The following is a 19444-nucleotide window of genomic DNA, read 5'->3' on the forward strand; positions in this document are numbered from 1 at the left end:
GGGATGGCAGTTTGTATTCCTAGTACCAAACCTCAGAATGCAGAGGCATGAATACTCCACACCATATGAGCTGGCTACTCAAAACTAGCACAGCAACAAGGGAAAACATTCCTTGACATTTCCAGTGTTGTCTGCAAGGTTGATTTCTGCCTTCAGAAGAGACAAGTCAGCACCTTTTATAACACTCTTCGGCAATATCTACATCTACTCTGTGGGACAGACTATATGAGTCAGAGCACAAAGCAGAACATTTGGCACTGAGGACCTGACCCTCACAGCAAGGGCATCTCAGAGGGTTTTGCTTTGGACTAACCCTGTGGGCTGGACATCCCTGAGCAGCAGCAGAGCAGTGCTGGAGCACCTCTTTGCTTTAGTTCCCTGTGTGAGGAAACCTGCTCATGAGCTCTGGGGCTGCTCTGCAAAGTCAACAAAACCACAGCAAGCAGGAAGAGCCAAATTAAAAGTATGTTTCAGACCCAAATCAAAACAGGCATGTTTCCATTACCAATTAAATCTAACGAAGTGATTTAAACTTACAAAACAAGTGGCTGTAGAGATGCCCCTAGCCTCAAGCACAAGAACCACATTGTCTTACGCTTCCCTGTATAGACAGCAGGAACGAGGCCAGCCAGCCATTTTCGGCTGTAGAGCACAGGGCAGAGCTGAGGATGCTCTCACTGGGGGTACGAGAGCACCGGCACAATAAACAGATTTCACAGGATACCTCGCTTTTAAAATACCAGTGGGTAAACTGGAAACCCGCAGCTTACTCGGATGATAAACACAGAGAATGTAACTTCTCAGGCCGCGATGTCGCGCGCGCGGGTTTTCTCCCAAAGGCGCATATCCCGCATCCCATCCCGGGCCCTCCGCCCGCAGCACCGCGCGGCGCCGCCAGGTGGCGCCGTCGGCCCGGCGCGGGCGGCGCCCTCCGTCGGACCCGCACCGGGATCCACACCCGGGATCCACTCCCGGACCCGCACCGGGATCCACACCCGGGATCCACTCCCGGACCCGCACCCACACCGGCTCAGGAGGGTCCCGGCGGGGTCGTGCCGAGCGGCGGGCGCTGCCCACCCGGCCCTGGGCCTCAGCCCCGCGCCGGCCGTCCTGTTCCGAATTCGGGTCAAGCCCCGAGGGACGCGGGGCAGCCGGTGCGGGGGCTGCGCTCGGAGCGCACCCGCCCCGTCTCGCCCCGCGCGGCCCGGCGGGCTGGGGCACAGCCCGCCCGCGGGGACGGACACAGCTGCCCCACCACGGACCGGGGCCAAGCCCAGACACCCCCATTGCTCACAGCGGGGCTGAACCGCAGCTGCCCCGCAAGGAGCGCCCGTGGCAAAGCCCTGTGTCGGGGCAGAGCGCAGCCCCCGGTCCCGGCACCGCCCGGCCACCGGCCCCCTCCAAAACTCTGCCCCCGCCTGCCAGCTGCCGCGCTCCGGCTGGTGCCTGCAGGTCCAAAGAGGGTAGGTGAGTACGGGTTATAATTAACAGAATTAAAAATAGGCCTTCAATAAACTGAACACCCGGAGAGGCTAGAAATTTGTTGTGCAAGTGGCACGTTAGAAGGAAAGTGGACTAGTATTACTCAAACAAAGGTAATCCAAGACACCGCAGCGCGGGAGCTTCGGCTACCAGGCAAGTACCTTTACGCTTGTTTACAAACCAACCCCCAGTGAACTCAGTACCTGCACCGAGCAGCGTGAACACAACCACCGCCAGCTCCACCAGCAGCGAGACCACGGCAAAGCCAGGCCAGATCAGCGTCTCTGCCCTTGTACTCAGGAACTCTAATATTTGTGAAATTTTTAGTTTGCTTTCCAGCAGGATCACAGGCTGAGGATCTCTCGCTAAAAACGATGCTTAAATTCAATGGGTTGTTTTTTAAAATACCAATCTAGCTTGTATTCAAATTGCTTACAGATCTATCTTTAAGATAATAGCCATGAAACACTGTATCTGGGTTTCCTTCTTCTCAGCTGATGTTCACAAGTTGATCCTGGGAGGGGGGAGACTGTCCACATTGTCTCCAGACACTGGAGAAAATGTGAAACAGACTATGAATAAAATGCTGTGCAGTTCAAAAACAAAACCTGGGAGAAACAAAATGAAAGAGTAAGAAGTTTGAGAGGGGAGTGAGATTTTTTTTAATACCAACTATTTATAGTTTGGGGCATTTATGGATTATTTATAACTAAAATAGAATTTTCAGACAGAAATGGGATTTTTAATATCAGCAGTCTTCCTCAGAATATTTTTATTGAGGAAATGTGTTTGTATGGCTATGGAAGCCATTGTGATGCTTGGAGTAAAAGAGCACAGAAAGAGAAGACTGGGTTAAATTAATTCCTTCTAAATACCTACCCGCAGACTTGCTGTCTGTATGGGGAGCTGGAGACAAAATTGTACCAGGGTAAAAAGGATACTGTGTCTATTTATAGTGCTGCCTTCAACACCATAGGAATTCAAAGGAAAACTCCAACTCAGCACATAGTCTTCTCATCATCTTCTTCTGTCAAGATTAAATGGGGCCTGAGATCATTTCCCCAATAAATCCCTGCCAGGAAGTATCTGTTCCTTCGTGCAACAAGGAACTACCATGGTACAAATCACTCCAGAGGTCAAGTCTTCACCCAGCCAAATGTCACCACTTTCCTTTTTGTAGTTAAAGGAAGGGGAGAAAGAGAGCCTTACAAGCCTCAGCACTTAAGCAGGAAAAACCAAAGATGTTTCACCTGCCGTGCATCCCTGCTCCCTGTACTGTCCCCTGGTCTTCTCACACAAGATGCTCCAGGGCACTTGCAAACAAAAGGGTAGCATAGCTCCAGCACAATTCCAGTGCCAGGCAGCAGTGGTGGGAATAGGAACAGGGCACATGGTCATGGTCATTCATGGTGTCACTTGAGGCTGATATTACCCTGTGTGCCCCTCATGCCACTGCAGGACCATCCATCTCTGGAAAGGAATGGGCTCCAGTAGTCATGTGGGACACCTATTTATCAGTAGAAATTATCTCTGGTGTTGAGAGTAGAAATGAGAGCAGCTTTGGAAAAGGTATTAGCAAAATCCTGACTGCCACTCTAAAAATAAGGCAGGCTCCTGGAGTTCCTTAGCGCCACTCTTCTTTCAGCATCATGGTGCCTCAGATCTTTCCTTCTCATCTTCCACCTTCCGGTTTCTCTTTAATAAGAGCTGCTTTTTCATTCTGCACAAAGCACTACCTACTCTCTCAGTGTTCCTCTTTTGTAATTCTGTTACCAAGCTGTCTGCTAGGTGGGGAGCAGAAGGTGCAGGACTTGGTGCTGCCTTTGAGGTACGGGTAATTATTATGTGCATCTGTTATTGTGGTTGCTGCCTCAACAGGTGGAAAACATGCTGTTCTCTGATAGATTTGCAGCACCCCATGCTCCTGCCTTGTCTTTTCTCTAAAGCCAGTCATGTGGTGTTCCTAAAATAATAAACACAGCCTCACTGCTGCCACAAAAACCCCTGGTAAATATATTTTTATGGGAATGAAGTATTAAAGGATTTGAACACTTACTCACTGAAAGCAAAATATGAGCAGTAAGGTTGGGTAAAGATTCAAAGGCTGGTTTGCTTCCTTTCCCTGGGGCACATCAAGCCTGTACTGTTTGCACTTTAGAGATGGATAGTGAGGAATTACTTAACCCAAAATGATGGAAACAATTCAGACTATAATAATATAGCATGAGAGTTTCTCACATTACATCTATTCCCCATACTGCTGGCTATACTCTGCCTTCAGATTCATGTGCACAACTCTCACTGGATTCTGGAGGAACTGTATTTGAAGCCAAAATGCATTTCATCATCTTTCTGAAGTCTCTCTATGGTTTAGTGGCTTAATTCTGAGCTCAAGGACCAGGAACAAAGCTTGTCTAAACATTTCCCAGTGTCTGTCTCTGTGAGATTCCCATCTGTTGGGGTTTATTTTGAATTTCATCTTCCTACTTTCTTAAAAACACAAAGCACAAACACACGTTTCCTCTGCCCTGGAGTGCAGGAGTCACCAAATTTCCCAGCAGGTTCTCTCACAACATATGATGGATTCAAGTTTGTCTAAAAACGCTACAAGCCCTTTGTGGAGTAGAGAGGGAGGAGACTAGAAACGCAGGCCAAATTTCTGAGTGTTATGAACATCCCCCATCCCCCAAAGGGACTCCATATCCTGTTTCCTCTCTCCAAAAAATTTCACCTGGCTTTGGGTTTCATTAAGAGAAATATATATTGCTCAAGTCCAGGCTCTAAGTCTTCAGTTCGTGCTTCCTGCTGACACTGCAGAGACTACAAGAACCATGAAAGCTGAATCTGACTTTGGGGCTTCAAATTTGCTACAATAGCAGAGCAAATTAAATGGAGGGCACGTTAAGTGGATTGGGAGATTGTTGTTGACTAACAAATCTTCATTAAATTCCTGCACCAAGCTGTGCTGCATCTCTGATGAAACTGATCACTGTTTCTCCTTCTGTGTTTCAACTATTTCTCCACCAGGTTTAAAAGAAATTCAAGCTTGCTTGAGGTCTAATTAGAAATAAAACACAATATTAATCCATCTTGCCCCATACATGCACCCAGTTTGGAGGTGTTGGTGTATCTTTCAAATAGACCAAGTTCCACTCTGTTCACCACCAGTTATTTACAGCCCTGGTTTTTGCTAGCTCTTTTATTTACTGCCAGTGACTCACAGAGACTTTGTTCACTGTTTTATGGTGATTTTCTGGATCACTGGTTTGCATTACTGTTACTGGTTTGCATCTCCAGAGGTTTCAGCTCAAGAGTCACCAGCGTGAACCCCAAGAGTTCATAGAACTCACACCCCCCCAGAGCAAAGCCTGTGCCCAGCATAACATCAGCTTTCACAGGATTACAGCAAAGTCCTTTTCTGATGACGTTTGTGATTGAAGGGAGGCTACCACAACTGGGGCCTCTGAGAGCCTTCCCTGTAGACCACTACAGAAATACAGCTCCATAGATGTAACTCAGGTGCCAAGCTACTCTGCTGTATGGGCCTTAAAAACACTCTGCCTGGTTTAGGCCAGAGAGATTTAAGGAAAAAGTGCAAAATAAGAGGAATTAAACACAGTACTGAGAATTACATACCTTTAGCATCTGTAGGGTACATGCGGAGCAGGATCCTCTACCACAGGCTGTCTTTGCTGGAAGGGAAGAAACAATTACTAGGTATTTCTGTTCTAAGTATAAGGTAAGGAACAAAAAGTACATGCAGATACAGCATGAATGGGGAAGTTAGCCTCCAGTGTTATTCTTTGACAGGTACCAAAGTACTTGTTGGCCATGGAGATTGGCCATACCCCACACCACGTTGTCCTCAGAGTAAGATAACACTTAAAAAATTTGGGTGGCCCTCAACCTTTTCTAGATAAAAAGGAAAGCATCGATTATTTTGGTTTATGCAGGAGCACCTCAGCACACAAACTGTTACTGGTTTCTAGCACTTGGGCACTGCAACCTCCCCTTCACAAAGCTGCCTGTTTTGTCCCAGGCAAGACTGAAGATTGGAACAATAGCAGCTGCTTTCTAATGGGATCTGAATTTTTTTCTGTTTGTGGTTAACTGGTTCCTATGTTCTAGAAGAAAATGTGTTCTGTTTTTGCACCAGGTGATCTATGACATTTGTGGGTATGTATTTTCAACTGCTAGTTAGTTTTAGAAAAATAGTAAGAGTTAACCTGAAGGACAAATGATCAGAAATACCTGTAATCCCAAGAGCTAACACAACCGCTGGGAAATTCTAGACCTCAAATCAGCTGTGCTACGGAAGATGAGGAGTTCCTATTTTTTTCCCTTCCACAAACTTAGTAGTGAGATTTTACAATGAGAAGAAAGCAATTTGCTTAGCTGACTGGGGATTTCATCTCCTTCCGTTGAATCCCTTAGACTATACACACATCAGCAAGCAAGTCTCAGCTGTGTTCAGGCTCAGTCTGACCTCTGTACTAACTTGATTTATTGTTTTTAGTTCTCAGATAGTATATTACGTTATAACTCAAAGGATCTGATTAGAACTAGCCAGTATTTTAATGATTTATGAGGGGCATCTGGGACTGCATGGGTAGCATACACATTGTATCATTGCTATAGGAGGAATCTGTCCTGATCATATCAGCAGGCTCCAAGACAAAAGCATGTCAAATTCCAATAAGACTTAGTTCACAAACCTGATCTGACAGGTGGTCAAGCTTGCACTGGGACTGACTGTAGTTCTCATGGTGGGAATAAAACAAAACAGCTGGATTGCTTCTAGCCATCACATTATGAGAGGATTGCCATTCCTTTCTCTTGTTCTATTTCTGTCTTGCAGTGCTTAAGGAGGTGTTTATCCTTCCCAGTTCTGTAGCCAGAAACCTGGGCCACAGGAGCTTGCAATCAGCTCTTTGGTTTATCTTTCTGCCAGAAGATACTGGTGCGAAATACAGGCTACTGGAACTAGCCTTCCAGACCTCTCCAAGTGCTGCCATGGCTATCATATTGCTAGGAAGAATCAGATCAGAGAGGCTGGGGTTTTAAGTTGGTTTTAAGCTATAATGTCATATATATACTATATATATATATATATATATACTATATATATACTATATATACTATATATATATATATACTATATATATTTTTTATATGTCTCTAAAAAAGGACTTTGCAGGCATGGAAAGAAAGGTATCAGGAGCACAGCAGAGTGATAAAGGGTTTCTGCATCCTTGGCTTGATTTTATGTGTTCTGAATTTTCTTCTGAGCACTGAAGCCAACATCTGCCAAAGCATTCCTAGAAAACCTCGTCCCCTAGCATGGAAGTCCAACCTTGACTGTGACTCACCTCATATTGTAAGCTGCCTTTTGCTCATAAGAGGCAAGGGAAAGATTTTGACCCACATTAAGCCCGAGGGTGACTTCTTACCCAAGTTCAGCTATCACTACCAATGTTTGGCAGCACTCTGTCCCTGGGCTGCCTCCCAGCTCAGACTTGTGGAGAGATATAGAAAAATCATCCCATTTAACTTTACCATCTCCACCTGTGCAGTAGGAACAGCACTGTTCCTCACAAGCTCGCTGTGATAACAACCATGAAAGGCATCCCAGTGCTCAAGAAACACCAGGGAACCTTGGCCACCTACCTCCTGCTGTTTCCCATCTTCCTTCCTAGCATGTTATTCAACCCTCCTGCTATGCCAGTGTAGGGGTAAGTGTCTGCAGTCTCTTGTAAGCTGGGTAGCATAGAGCTATGTCTGTGGTGCTGGTAGAGACCACAGGAGAAGAACAAAGAGCAGTGAAACTTTCAATGCCCCCAAACAGAACAGAATAAAAAAAAAAAGGCAATATATTGTTTTTGAGATAGAAAAACATACCAGGCTAGTCACAGGGGAGAAGTGCTTTGCATTGTGCCATCCTTTTGGTTAGATCCTTGGGGCAGAAACCATTCATTTGTAATGGGATTCTTTGAATTCTGAAGCCTGATGTTTTCAGTTCTGGGCTGGAGGACAGTGCTATATTAGTTATTAGCAGCCTCATTCACCTTCAGATGTGGGCTGCTAAACTCTGTTGGGCCACAGGACACCAACCTAAGGGACTGGATTCCAACTGAGAGGCTGAGCAAGGCACAGCACAGGAAATCCTCGGCCTCTGAACATTGCCAAAGCAAGAAACAAACATTTAGGAGCAACTTGGGAAAATTAGATGAGTCTAGATTAAGGGTATGCAATATGGAGTTAACCTGAAGAGTAAAACTATGGCTGAGAGACTGGAAGCAACATCCAAGTGACACTTTGTCCTTCTTTCATTAAGCTTGATGCAGCATACCCAGTAACTGGCTTTCTCATGTTGTATTCAGTTAGAAGTGAGATGTCACCCCTTATAAAGCAGACTGTATATACAAGAGTGTAGTAGTAGGGCTGCTTGGCAGTCATAGTTTCACCCCAAACAGCCATGAAGAGGGAGCAAAGAATGTGCCATGGAGTGTACAGGCTCTGTCTCTCACACGGCGACAGTGCTGAAGCTGAAATGCATCACCACAAAGGTGAGCCTCCAGTCACCAGATCTGCTTCAGAGAAACAGACTCAGCACATTTCAGGCCATCTGTGAATAAATTCAAGGTTGTACCTCTCCGCAGAGCCATGCTGTACTAACATCACTGAGTAATGAGAGCAACACACGCTCTCTGCAACCACAGGCTGCAAATACAGGTAAAGCATTGCTACAAGTAATGAAAAAGCAACTAGGATTCACGTTGTTTGGGGAGGGTGAGGGCTTTGGAGTGGTTGTACCAAAAAACCAGTGTCAGCCAGACAACCCAGCTGGTTCTGACTGGCAGCTCCAAGAGGAAATAAAAGTGGCACATGTTGCTCCTGATTTAGAGCAACCTGCATCAGCTTGCCAGCCTGTCTTTTAGAAATGTTTTATCCTTCAGTTTTTTCAGTAAGCTTCTGAGGGTTTTTCTAAAATGAAAAACAGAGTTTGCCTATTCAGAGGATACAGGCCTTCACCTCTAACAAGTTATTGCTGGAGGCAAGAGACATACAGTGATGTAACAATCCTTGTGGCCAGGAGAAGAGCCAATGTTAACACAGAAGAACTAAATTTTAGGCAAGCTTGTCTTCAAGGGCAACCATAGGGATAGCAACAGTGTTTCATGAATGTAGCGTGTCTAAGAGCTGTTTAGTGCTACAGTGCTGTAGATTATGAATTTTGTTTTCTCAAGAAGGAGTGAAAAATGTCAGTACCGAATGGAGGAAGGAGTTAAAGACTGTCAGACTGACAATTGGTGAAGTCTGGTGGCTGAAGTCCATTGCAGTGGAAGACACAGCAACAAAGTTTGATCTAGGAGCGGTAGCCTGATGGGGAGCTAGAGAGACTGCAAAACACGGGCATACTGTTGCAGTCACAAATAGCAGGGAGGTGTGGTAGATGCATTTCAGACCAGCTACTGTCTTTGGGTCATACAAAGTGTGTCTGATTGTCTACTAGATCAGGTTGGGTTAATGGGTATAAGGATGCACTTGGCAGCTAGAGCAAATGGGCTCCAGAGGGCCCAATTTTGCAGCTGAACTTCTGTGCTAACAACTAAAAGCCCTGCACATTTGCTGGGACTAGGGCTGGAGGGGAACCAATTTTCCTTTGCTTGCTTGCCAAGAGCCAAGTTCAGGTCCTTGGAGCTCTACAGTGCTCTTGCTCCAGCTGATGACTTCATGAACACCTAGTGTGGGGAGGAACATGGCTCCCTGTACAGCCTTAAACGTTTGTGTTTCCCTGCATATGCTGGTGACATCATTGCCACCTGAGGGCCCGAACTCCAGTCTTGGCAGGTAAAAGCTTTTTTGGTCACCTTACATTGGAGTTCTTGCTCTCAATGCATATTTATGTAATGATTGTTAGATGGCTGTAATTAAATGACTGTAAAGCACCACCTAAAATGCACCAGTAATAAATTCTTAATAGCTGATGCTATAACAAGCGGTTACCAAAAAAAAATATATCGTAACATGCAGATTGTTAACAACGTCTGGGCCTGTTTAATGCTCAGCTTTAAATAGTTACAATGCACACCATTAAAATGGCATGTAAAATTTGTAACTAGTAAATAAAAAATCCAATTCAGCAACAAAATATACCCAAGCTTCGGTGGTGAAGAAGGCACAGAAAAGCTTGGGGTGGATGAACCTCTGCAATCCTTCTGGTGGTGCTACCTATCAGCCATGGTTTCTGTAAAGCATACTCCAGGTGCCTGCCTCTACCTTGTATAGACTCTGTCCAAGCCTCTGGCCTGACTCATAAACATGGTTGGGATCCCACTTATATTACAAAAATGGAACTATGTCCAAAAAACCCTTGGTTTTGCATTTTGTGAGGAAGGGGTGGGTCAGGGAAAATTTATTTTGCTGCTCATATTGTTCACTTCTCTTATCCACTCAAAGTTGCAGTGTGGGCAATAACTCTACAGAGATGATTTCCCATGGCTAAAGAATAAAATAAATACACATTCAAGACCCAGAAAAATTAGCAAAATCAGCAGGTGATCAGCTTTTGCACACTTGGTACAACACTGCTGCACATCAAAGGATGGCTGCCTCTGTCTGGCCACTCAGGAACTGCACACATTGTTTCTAAATACAAATGTACTAACCAGATGATGACAAGAGAATATTTTATACTACAGCTACAGCAAAACCTTCTAAGGCCACCCTGCCTCAGGGCCTGCATGCTAATGCACATCCTGAAACAGTCAAGACCATCAGGTCTGAGCCCTGCTGCCTGGCCCACAGACTTGCTATGAAAAAATTAGACATTTTTGAGGCTTCTGAGGCCTGGCAACCCATAACATCAGTGGAAACTGTGGTAAACTCAGCATATTTGAGAACCAGGATGGGTTGATTAATTTCTTCCTTACATTTGAATAGTGCTTTGCATCAAAAATGTAGCTGCTGTTTTCCCTGGATGCCACACAGAGGAAAACTCGACAAAGGGGAGGCATTATAATCTCTAAAGTCAGGACAGAAAATTTGCACCAACACAATACTGAGGGGGGAAAAAAACCCCAGTCAGATGTTTTCCCCTTCCTTGTGCTGCTCAAAGCTGTCCAGTACAGAGATTTAGTTAGTCTGCTCCTCAACATAGGCTCTGCATGGTCTGTGGAGAGCAAGTCCACCTAATGGATTTTGCCAAGCCACACCATGTGGGTGACAGTTGAGGGTCTGGAAGCCTCTACTAAATTTGGAAGTGCTGTTCAGATTACATCCTCCAGCTGCTGGAAAGATTTTCTTACAAACAGTTGGCTACTCAAATACCTTGTGCCTCTGTAGAAGCTGCCTCTCTCTCAGCATTCAAGTGCAGCCAGCCCTACCTCAGTCCTCGCTGTGTTTGATTCATACCATCCATGTCTCCTGGTGCTCCCAGCAATTGACAAATTGTGACTCCAGCGAGACTATCGGGTTAAACACTAAAGAAGAAAGAATGATGACAGTAATACTTGTCATTTGTGTGGCAGTGTAGCAACACAAAAACCTCTCTCAAACATATGTTATCTTGGAGGAATCTTTCCAAGGGACAGGCTTTCTGAGAAATGTTTATGACTTCTGAATACACAATAGGAATGAACTTGACATGACCTACTCGGCCAAGCCCTGGGCTTCAGCCTGGTCTTTTGCCACCATAAATCAGTCTATTTGAAGTGTAGTGAGCCTGATATCTTCACTAGGATAACGAGGTTACAGTACATACCAGCTTGAGAAAACACAGGATGTAGAGTACTTCGTTCCCATGATTTAAAGATTCAGAAATAATTTTACTAATGTTAGAGGAAAATGACTATGTTCTACCCATACAGAAAAGCCAACACAGGCCCTGGGATCATTAAAATATTTGGTACATGATTGAAATGAGAGCATTGACATCTATATTATATATTCTCATACTCAGATCCCTCCTTTATCTTGGCATTGGAAAACACAAGGAAAAGTAGAGGATGTAAAGGCTTTCTAGTAAATATCCTAGACACAAGAGTTGGTTTTTTTCTCCTGACTTTCCAGATCATCATGCTACAGGGTTTTGTCCTGTTTCATCTCAGCCTTCATACCATCCTCTCAGCTTGCTCTCGTACCAACATAATGTCAAATTGTCAAATTACACTAACTTTTGATTTTGTTCTTATTTAATTAAATATTATGGACCTGGAGAAATTGGATAAAAAGTGTGCAAGGACTGAGACATCTGCCGTGGGATACCTGACTCTAAAGGTCCTCTCCTCAGCATGGCACTGGATAGCACTAATTATGTTACAGACAAAGCTGTAGTCACTGAATTAACTGAAAACCAACCAAAGCATGCACAGTCCACAGGGGCACTCACTGCTGGGAAGAGCCTAAACAGTCAGGAAGGAGGTATTACCTGGGACCTCTCACAGGAGCACTTTGCTTTCTTCCTGGGATATATAAGGAACCATTGACCTGGCTGCTCTCATAGCCCAACTGCAGCAAAGCCACCAGTGCACACCAGTCCAGGAAGGTGGCTACAGGTGCAGGCATGGATGGTGGCACGTACAGCCTGTGTCATGCTCTAGGTCACTCTAGATCATCAGAATGACCTTCTGCTCTGCAATAGGCCCCTTTCATTACAATTCTCCTGCTAGTCATAATTAAGGAAATTCTATTACATAGTTCAGATACAATTACAGTCTCAGTACAAACCAATTCAGAATTAATATAAATGTAATGGTCAGATTTCTTCTATGTGATTGACTAATTACTGTAATACAACTCCAGTAGGGCAAAGATCAGGAATATTTCATATCATCATCATTCAGAAACAAGTATTTTAAAACTGTATTACTCATTCATACAACACACATCACAGAAACAGACCCACTACAGAAAATCCATATAGAGGAATTGAGCTGAGAATCATTAAAAACATATTTTTAAAATGAACAACCACCACATTATTACGTATAATCATTTTCCTTTCACACTAATTTGTTTTAATCTATTCATGTTCCTTATAAAACATTACACAAAATTTTAATCACAGCATTGCTTTCTTTAAATATGTGCATTTCAGTAATGACACTTGCATGTATAAAATTAGTGAGTTAAAATGTTAGACTGATGCTAGAACTGAGCAGTCATTTATTCAGAAAAAAAAATTGCCTTGTTTTCCTGTCTGTGAATTTTCTATGGAAAGCTATTATTTTTTCAGTGTATTCATTATTCAATATATTAGTTGAATAGTCCTACAGAGAATTCTCTGCTTTTGAATCATTCACAGCCTGTTAGTTCCAGTTATTTCACATTTGAAATTTGAACTCCAGTTCTTCCTTTTTATTGGACATGGAGTTTACATGAACTGATGCTGTTCTCCAGTTGAAAAAATGTGACCAGAATGAAAATGAAATAAGTTTTGTACACAGCATCAGCACTTCACATCTGTGATTCAACAGGAGTAGATTCCTTAGCTATAATACAATATCCATATGAGCACAAGCTGAAAGTCATCTTAGGATTTCTGAAGAAGCACACCCATCTTATAAAGAACATTATTCCACAGCTTTCAATATCCATGTAGCACACAGGACCTCCCTCTTTCCTAGCCTATGTAGTTTTGTTCCCTTCTAGAAAGACAACTTTAACAAAAACAAAACCAACAAAAACAACAAACAAACAACAACAAAAAAAAACAAACAACAAAACCCACACATACCAAAAACCCCAAACCAACAAACCAACCAACCAAACAAAAAAAAACCCACAAAAAACCCAAAACCAACCAAACAAAAAAAAAAGGAGCACTTTTCCTAAGGCGCACTTATACATCAGAGTTATCCACCCAGCCTTTTAATAGCTGGAGTTATGGACCTAGAAAGTCCAGCTCCCAGAAGGGCTGTGCTAGTGAGTTGCTGGGTGTCCCTCCCTGTCTTAGCAGCAACCTGAATGTCACAACATCACCAGGACTTCCGGGGAGTGCCCTGCAATTCTCCACTCCCATGAGGCTTAGGAAAGCAAGGCTGACAGCAGCCTTCAGTCCTCTAAGGTTAGGTAATAGGAAAATCAAAGTATTTATACAGTGGAGAGGACAAGGGGAAGGGATAACAGGCAGCACCCAAAAGAGTTTAAGGCAGTTTAAAGTAACTTCACAGGGAGCAAGTAGTGCCCTAGAGTGGTCATTAGATACACTGCAAGGAATGAGGTACATCAAAAAAGGGTAACATTTGCTGCAGATATTATGAGGTGGGAAGGATTGGAGGAGGCTGTTATTCTTGAAAGTACTTATTGAACTGGCAGATCGCCCTGTGGTTAGGGCACAGGAAATGCAAGTCCCATTTCTGCTGCAGACCTCCTGTGTGGGATCAGAGAAGTCACACTGGTGTCCAAGATCACCAGCAGGAGCCAGGCAGACTTGGCACAGGGGGCACTAGGGTGACCAGTGTCAAAGAAGCTATCAAAATCAGTGGGAAATGCCTGTTCCAGTACAGGAATTCTTCCATGCCTCCTCTTGCATAAAGCCATCCAAAATGGGCAAAAACATCTGCTTTTGTTTTCACAGTAAAAGCTGACACTGGAGGAGATATGCACATTTGGGAGGGGAGCACATTCCACAGTGAAGCTCTTTGTAATGCTCTTGGAACAATACAAGATCATCCTGGGAATATCACTTGGTGAAAACTTGCTGTATTCAAGAGGCCAAAGCTGCCACAAAGGTGGCAGAAGGTGGTGTACTGAAATAACAGAGGGCCCCTCTTGGCAACTGAGTGGCAAGGCAGATCACCCCACGTGCACGGCAGGAGAGTGGCTTCTAGAGTCCTTTCTGTGGCCTCACACTGACACTTCCCTCCTCCATATCCTATGGATATATACGGGAATTAGTTACCCCATTTTCCATTCAGCAAAGCAATGAATGAATATGAAGGTGCAATGAGATCCCAAAGCATGCTAGTCTTCAGACCCTCTTGCTCCATCTTTGTGCATGCAAAGATAAATATTTAAGAAAAAAATATACACCAAAATCTGAACTTAGGGCTAGAGAAAACAGGATGATGAGAAACTAGGAAAATCTTTTCACTAGAGTGTTTGGAAAGAAATTGTCAATGTCCATACTTGTTAATGATAGAGATTTTCAGAAAAAGATGCAATATTTCAGGTTTGCTGTCCTGGACTGTTCTACCCCAAACCACCCCTCAATTTATGCAAAAGACATGCAGCAGGCAGTGCCAGAGCAAGACTTTGACCCACTGACTGCAACTTCACCCATGTCCTAGATAGATGCTTCTGTTTTAAAGCTCATGAATTGACAGACCTCGTGGTATCTCTGTAATGCAGATACTTGACTAATTTTTAGAACATAGAAAAAATATATTTCTAAAATTTTCTTAGAACAGAATCCTGGGAAAAATAGAATTTCTATTCCCCTCTTTAAAAATCCTCCCAACAGTTCAAATCTATAGCTAGCACTAGGAACCACTATTTCAAAGAAACATACCACATGGGAACAGAGTAATTCCAGAGATAAAGGGATGCCTAAAAAAGTGTTTCTCCTTGTAACTGAAGTACTTACTTCGAGATTAGAAAGGGGATAGCTCTTGGAGGGAGCAGAGAGGAGAGGAATGCAAATGAAACAACTTATTTAAAAAATAGGTTAATGCTCATATGAATGACAGTTGGAATCACTTTAACTCATGCAGATTTTTCTAAACATTTGTCATAAGGACAAGTATGGCTGGTAACAACCAGTGGAAAGAACCAAAATATTCCTTACAGAGTTTTTCCCATTGAAGCTGACAATTAATAGCTAATCAGTGAATAAGATTTTTCATGACTGATTCTGTTCAGTTCAGCTCAGTTTGCTGAGCAACTTATAAAAGACAAATCAGATTAAGTATATATAAGGAAGTCCTAGTTATCTGATTAAAGGAAAACCTCAGCATAACAAATTAGTACCTTGTTGTCTACCCATTTAGTAGACACCTTTACACAATACATATTCCATAGCATTACCGCTTTCCATTTGAAAGGGGAACTCTTGTGCAGGCACATCGAGGGCTGGGCTTTTTCACTGTGTCAACAGTAGTGTCTAGAATTCCAGAGAGTAGTAGGAACTTCCCCACTTCCTATTAAAAGAAAAATCTTTAAAAATTATAATAATCAAGTTTTAATCATCTGTTTGACAAGGCGAGAGAAAGAGAGGGAGTCCTCAGAAATGTCTCTGGCTGCTGGTGAATGTCTGCTCTCCCTCTTTCAGGATGGCCTGGGACTCCTTGTGCAGCGGGGACTTACGGCGCCCCAAGATAAGAAGCACCTCAAGGTGGACGCCTGGCAGTCAGAGCAGTGCTGGGACACCGTCCCTGGAGGAGCTGCGGCGCCTGCTCTGCACACGCTCATCCCCCACAGGGCACGTGGATGAAGTCTGGCCAAACCTCTATGTGGGAGACCTGTAAGAGAGGGAAGGGTTGAAGGTGTTAATGCAGCTCTTAGCCCCTACCCTATTTCCCCCCACATCTTCTGCTCCTTATTTAAAAGAAAGAGAGCTAGGCACTAATTTGGGGACCCCTCACAACAAGTCTAAGTGTTGAACAAGGTTGAACTTGCATAGGATGCTGCAGCATAGAGAAAAGGCATCCTAACTAAAGTAAGTAACTGAAAAGAATACACACACACACCCCGCTCCTGGTTTCTCCTCCTGCTTTAGTACAGGAGTCCCACACTGCAAAAGTTTGCTGGAGCCATGGCATCAGTACTTCAGGCAGTCATGCCAGAGCTGGGTAAAACAGGACCAACCTCATTTTCTCCTCACATTGCCAGATGGCATCAGTCCCCTGAATTGATGGATGCTCAGCAGAGGTGACTTGGTGAGAAAGCAAACCAGAAAGATCTTGGCTTGTGCAGAAATATCTCCACCACCACCTTTCATCAGCTGAGAAGAACCACCTAAACAGGTGTTTGGGAAACAAATGTGGAAAATCTAAAAGTCAGTTTCTTAACTGCTGTCTCAAAGCATTTTGATGGACGCTTTGGACCTGATTAATCTGTCTGAAAATAGGCACCGCAACTTCGTGCAGTTTTAACAAACTCAGCATCAGCAGCATATTCTACCCCACATTGCAATGCAGCAATCAAATATAACTCACCATCTTTCTTCCAGGTATGTTGCTCGTGACAAAGCCCAGCTGAGCCGAATGGGCATCTCCCACGTGGTGAACGCCGCTGCCGGGCGATTCCGCATCAACACTGGACCCACCTTCTATAATGACTTGCCTGTGCACTACTATGGAGTAGAAGCAGAGGACAACCCAAACTTTGATCTCAGCATTCACTTCTACCCAGTTGCTCAGTACATCAGAGAAGCACTGAATTCCCCAAGAGGTAACTAGACCATCTGCGCATGTTGCATATCTTCTGCATGGCAGACAAGCAGGACAAGTTATCAGATATTTGACATAAACCAACCACCTACATATGTGAGTAAGAATAGAGATACCCAAACCCAGTAGAATCCCACCTGCCTCCTGAATTCCCCTGTGGGAGTTTCCCTGTTTCAGGGTGCACTGAACAGGCTTTCAAAGGGGTTCTCCCTGTGCCTAGTGTTACTAATCAACAAAAGACAAAATAACAAGTATCCTTTATTACCTATAGGGACACACTGATCTGGGAGGAGGCACATTATTTGATCTTTTAGAATTAGTGGTGGGGTTTAAAATAAAAGACGAGGGCAAATATCATATTTGAGTAAGAAGATTCAACTATAATGCTATGATCTCTGCAAATCCTACAAACACAGAATAGGGAAGTACTTGCTAGAAAGCAATTCTGTACAAGAGAACTTAAGCAAGACCACCAGCCAGGTATAATGTCATGCTGTTGCTAGAAGAAATATAACCTTGAAATAGGAAGATAACACAAAAAATCCAAAATCCCTGGATTTGCTAAACACAGACCAGGTATAATGCCAGAGTCCTGAGTCTAATGGGGGATCACTACTATTAAGGACAAACCTTCACAAAAGAAAGTCTCCTTTGTGCCACAAAACTGTACAGATACTACTCAAAAATAAGTGATTAAGAGGACAGTTATACACTCAGGCAACTTTTCTTGCATCATGGCGAGCCTTAATATCAATCAGGGTCCTAAAGTACTATCTACCCAACTTACTCATATGTAGCTAGTAGATATAATCCACTCCGTACAAGCTAGGAAGAGGAGACACAGTGACTGCAAACAAGGTACCTCGATGCTGGATACCTCTGCAGTTACTCTTCTTTGGAGGGCTTGATCTACTCCATTAAAAAAATATTTGCCTTTGAGCAATTGAGGGCTGTGTTTGGATTTCAAAACCACAAACATATTTGGGGAACTTGGATCTGCACCCATTTCTATTACAGCATACACTATTTGCAATTGAAGCCATTATTGGCAATGCTCCAGAGAAAGGTAAGATCCAAAATCTGTTGATCTGTGTGTAAGAGCAAACTTGCAAATCAGTTGACAAAAGACAGAAAACAACAGATGAGTTGTGGTAGCCAAAAAAGCAAACGAAACTAGTGCTTTGCAAAATGCATACCCAAATAATAAAATTATGAATGCAGAACAAGTTACGGCTCAAGGCATATTTATCCCTACTCCCATGCTTTTAATATTGCTTTACTGAACTCCATATGGAAGCAGGGTTCTGGGAATGGAGACAAGGTGAAATTTAATCATATACTGTCCAGCTGTTCCTGACATTCATCATTTTAAGGAAAGTGCAACAGTTTAGAAAATATATAAACAAGATGTTCTGGAAGCATAATTTCCCAAGGTACAGAAATTTAGCAGCTAAATACCCATGACCCGTTCACGGATGAGACAGGGAGGGGATTGTTACTCACATCATTCAGAAGAAGAAAAAAAAGAAGCATTTATTATAAGCATTGATGTTGAAAAAAAAATATACCAGGTGACAAGAGGCCTGTTCATATTAAATTCAGGATGTAACAAGGTACTACTGCTTGTCTGAGAAGTCATTTAAGACTGCTGCTTAACTATGACAAGCAAACTCAACTTCTTTTTTCTTTAATGAAAATATATTATCTTTTGTTACCTGGGAGGATAGGTCAAAGTTTAGACTGTATGAGGCACAAACATAGTTAAAACTATGAATCAAATACTCCTTAGAATTAAGAACTGTTACTCCCATCATGCTTGAAAAAAATTCCGATGCTTTACATAAGAAGTCCAAAAAACAGCATGGACAGATTTATTCCATATTTCTACCTTAGCTGAACAGAACATGTCTTTGATGATGTAAGGAATTTATTTTTAAGGCAATTTCTTCAAAACCTGATGCCAGAGGGTGCACAAAAGGAAGCATGGAAGTGTGCACTCACATGCTCCTAATTGGGAGCTATTCCTGTCACAGTGGTCAATGGTTGCATCACACCCTGACCAACTTCCTTCATCATCTCTGTTGTACAGATTAGGAAATACATGCACTACTATTGCAGCCATGCCATATAAGCATTATTTTATGATCCTTGCTTCCTTGGTTGCCTTTCCTTCAGCACAGCCTGGCTGTTTCTTTGCCCATGCAACAGAGCTGTTTGGGGAGGCTCAGACAAGGGTGAGCAGATGCATAATCTGTCCCCTTCCCTACAAGGAAAAACATGGAGACAAGAAAGTATTGGCCTTCTTCCTCATGCTCAAGCTCAAAGGGCAACAACTTGAATATCAATATTGACCCTTTGCATGGCCACCTGTACAACTTGCATTTTTCTGGAGTGCAGCTAAACCTAGAGTAAATCAGCAGGGTTTGGTAAAGTCTAGCAGAAGAGGGACAGAAAGCAAAGTTGATGAAAGCATGTCACAAAAATCATTAAATTAACACTGTGCTCAGAGAAAGATTCCCAGGTAGAGAGTTTCACCTTTTATTGACCTCTGAACATGTGTAAAACAGGCA

At 43.3% G+C, this 19444-nt stretch overlaps 1 protein-coding gene across 1 annotated transcript in view; it reads left to right on the forward strand.

The window, feature by feature from the left end:
• Positions 1–1435: 1435 nt before the first annotated feature.
• The window catches only part of LOC108493548 (dual specificity protein phosphatase 13-like), a 23716-nt gene continuing 5707 nt past the window's right edge, over positions 1436–19444 (forward strand). The window contains exons 1-3 of the mRNA XM_017807108.1: positions 1436–1635; positions 15755–15946; positions 16655–16875. Coding sequence (XP_017662597.1) covers positions 15756–15946; positions 16655–16875 — 412 coding nt within the window. The 5' untranslated portion in view covers positions 1436–1635; position 15755. The remainder of the gene's footprint in view (positions 1636–15754; positions 15947–16654; positions 16876–19444) is intronic.

The sequence above is a fragment of the Lepidothrix coronata genome, unplaced genomic scaffold (assembly GCF_001604755.1).
Source record: "Lepidothrix coronata isolate B3197 unplaced genomic scaffold, Lepidothrix_coronata-1.0 Scaffold17, whole genome shotgun sequence".
Lineage (NCBI taxonomy): Eukaryota > Metazoa > Chordata > Aves > Passeriformes > Pipridae > Lepidothrix > Lepidothrix coronata.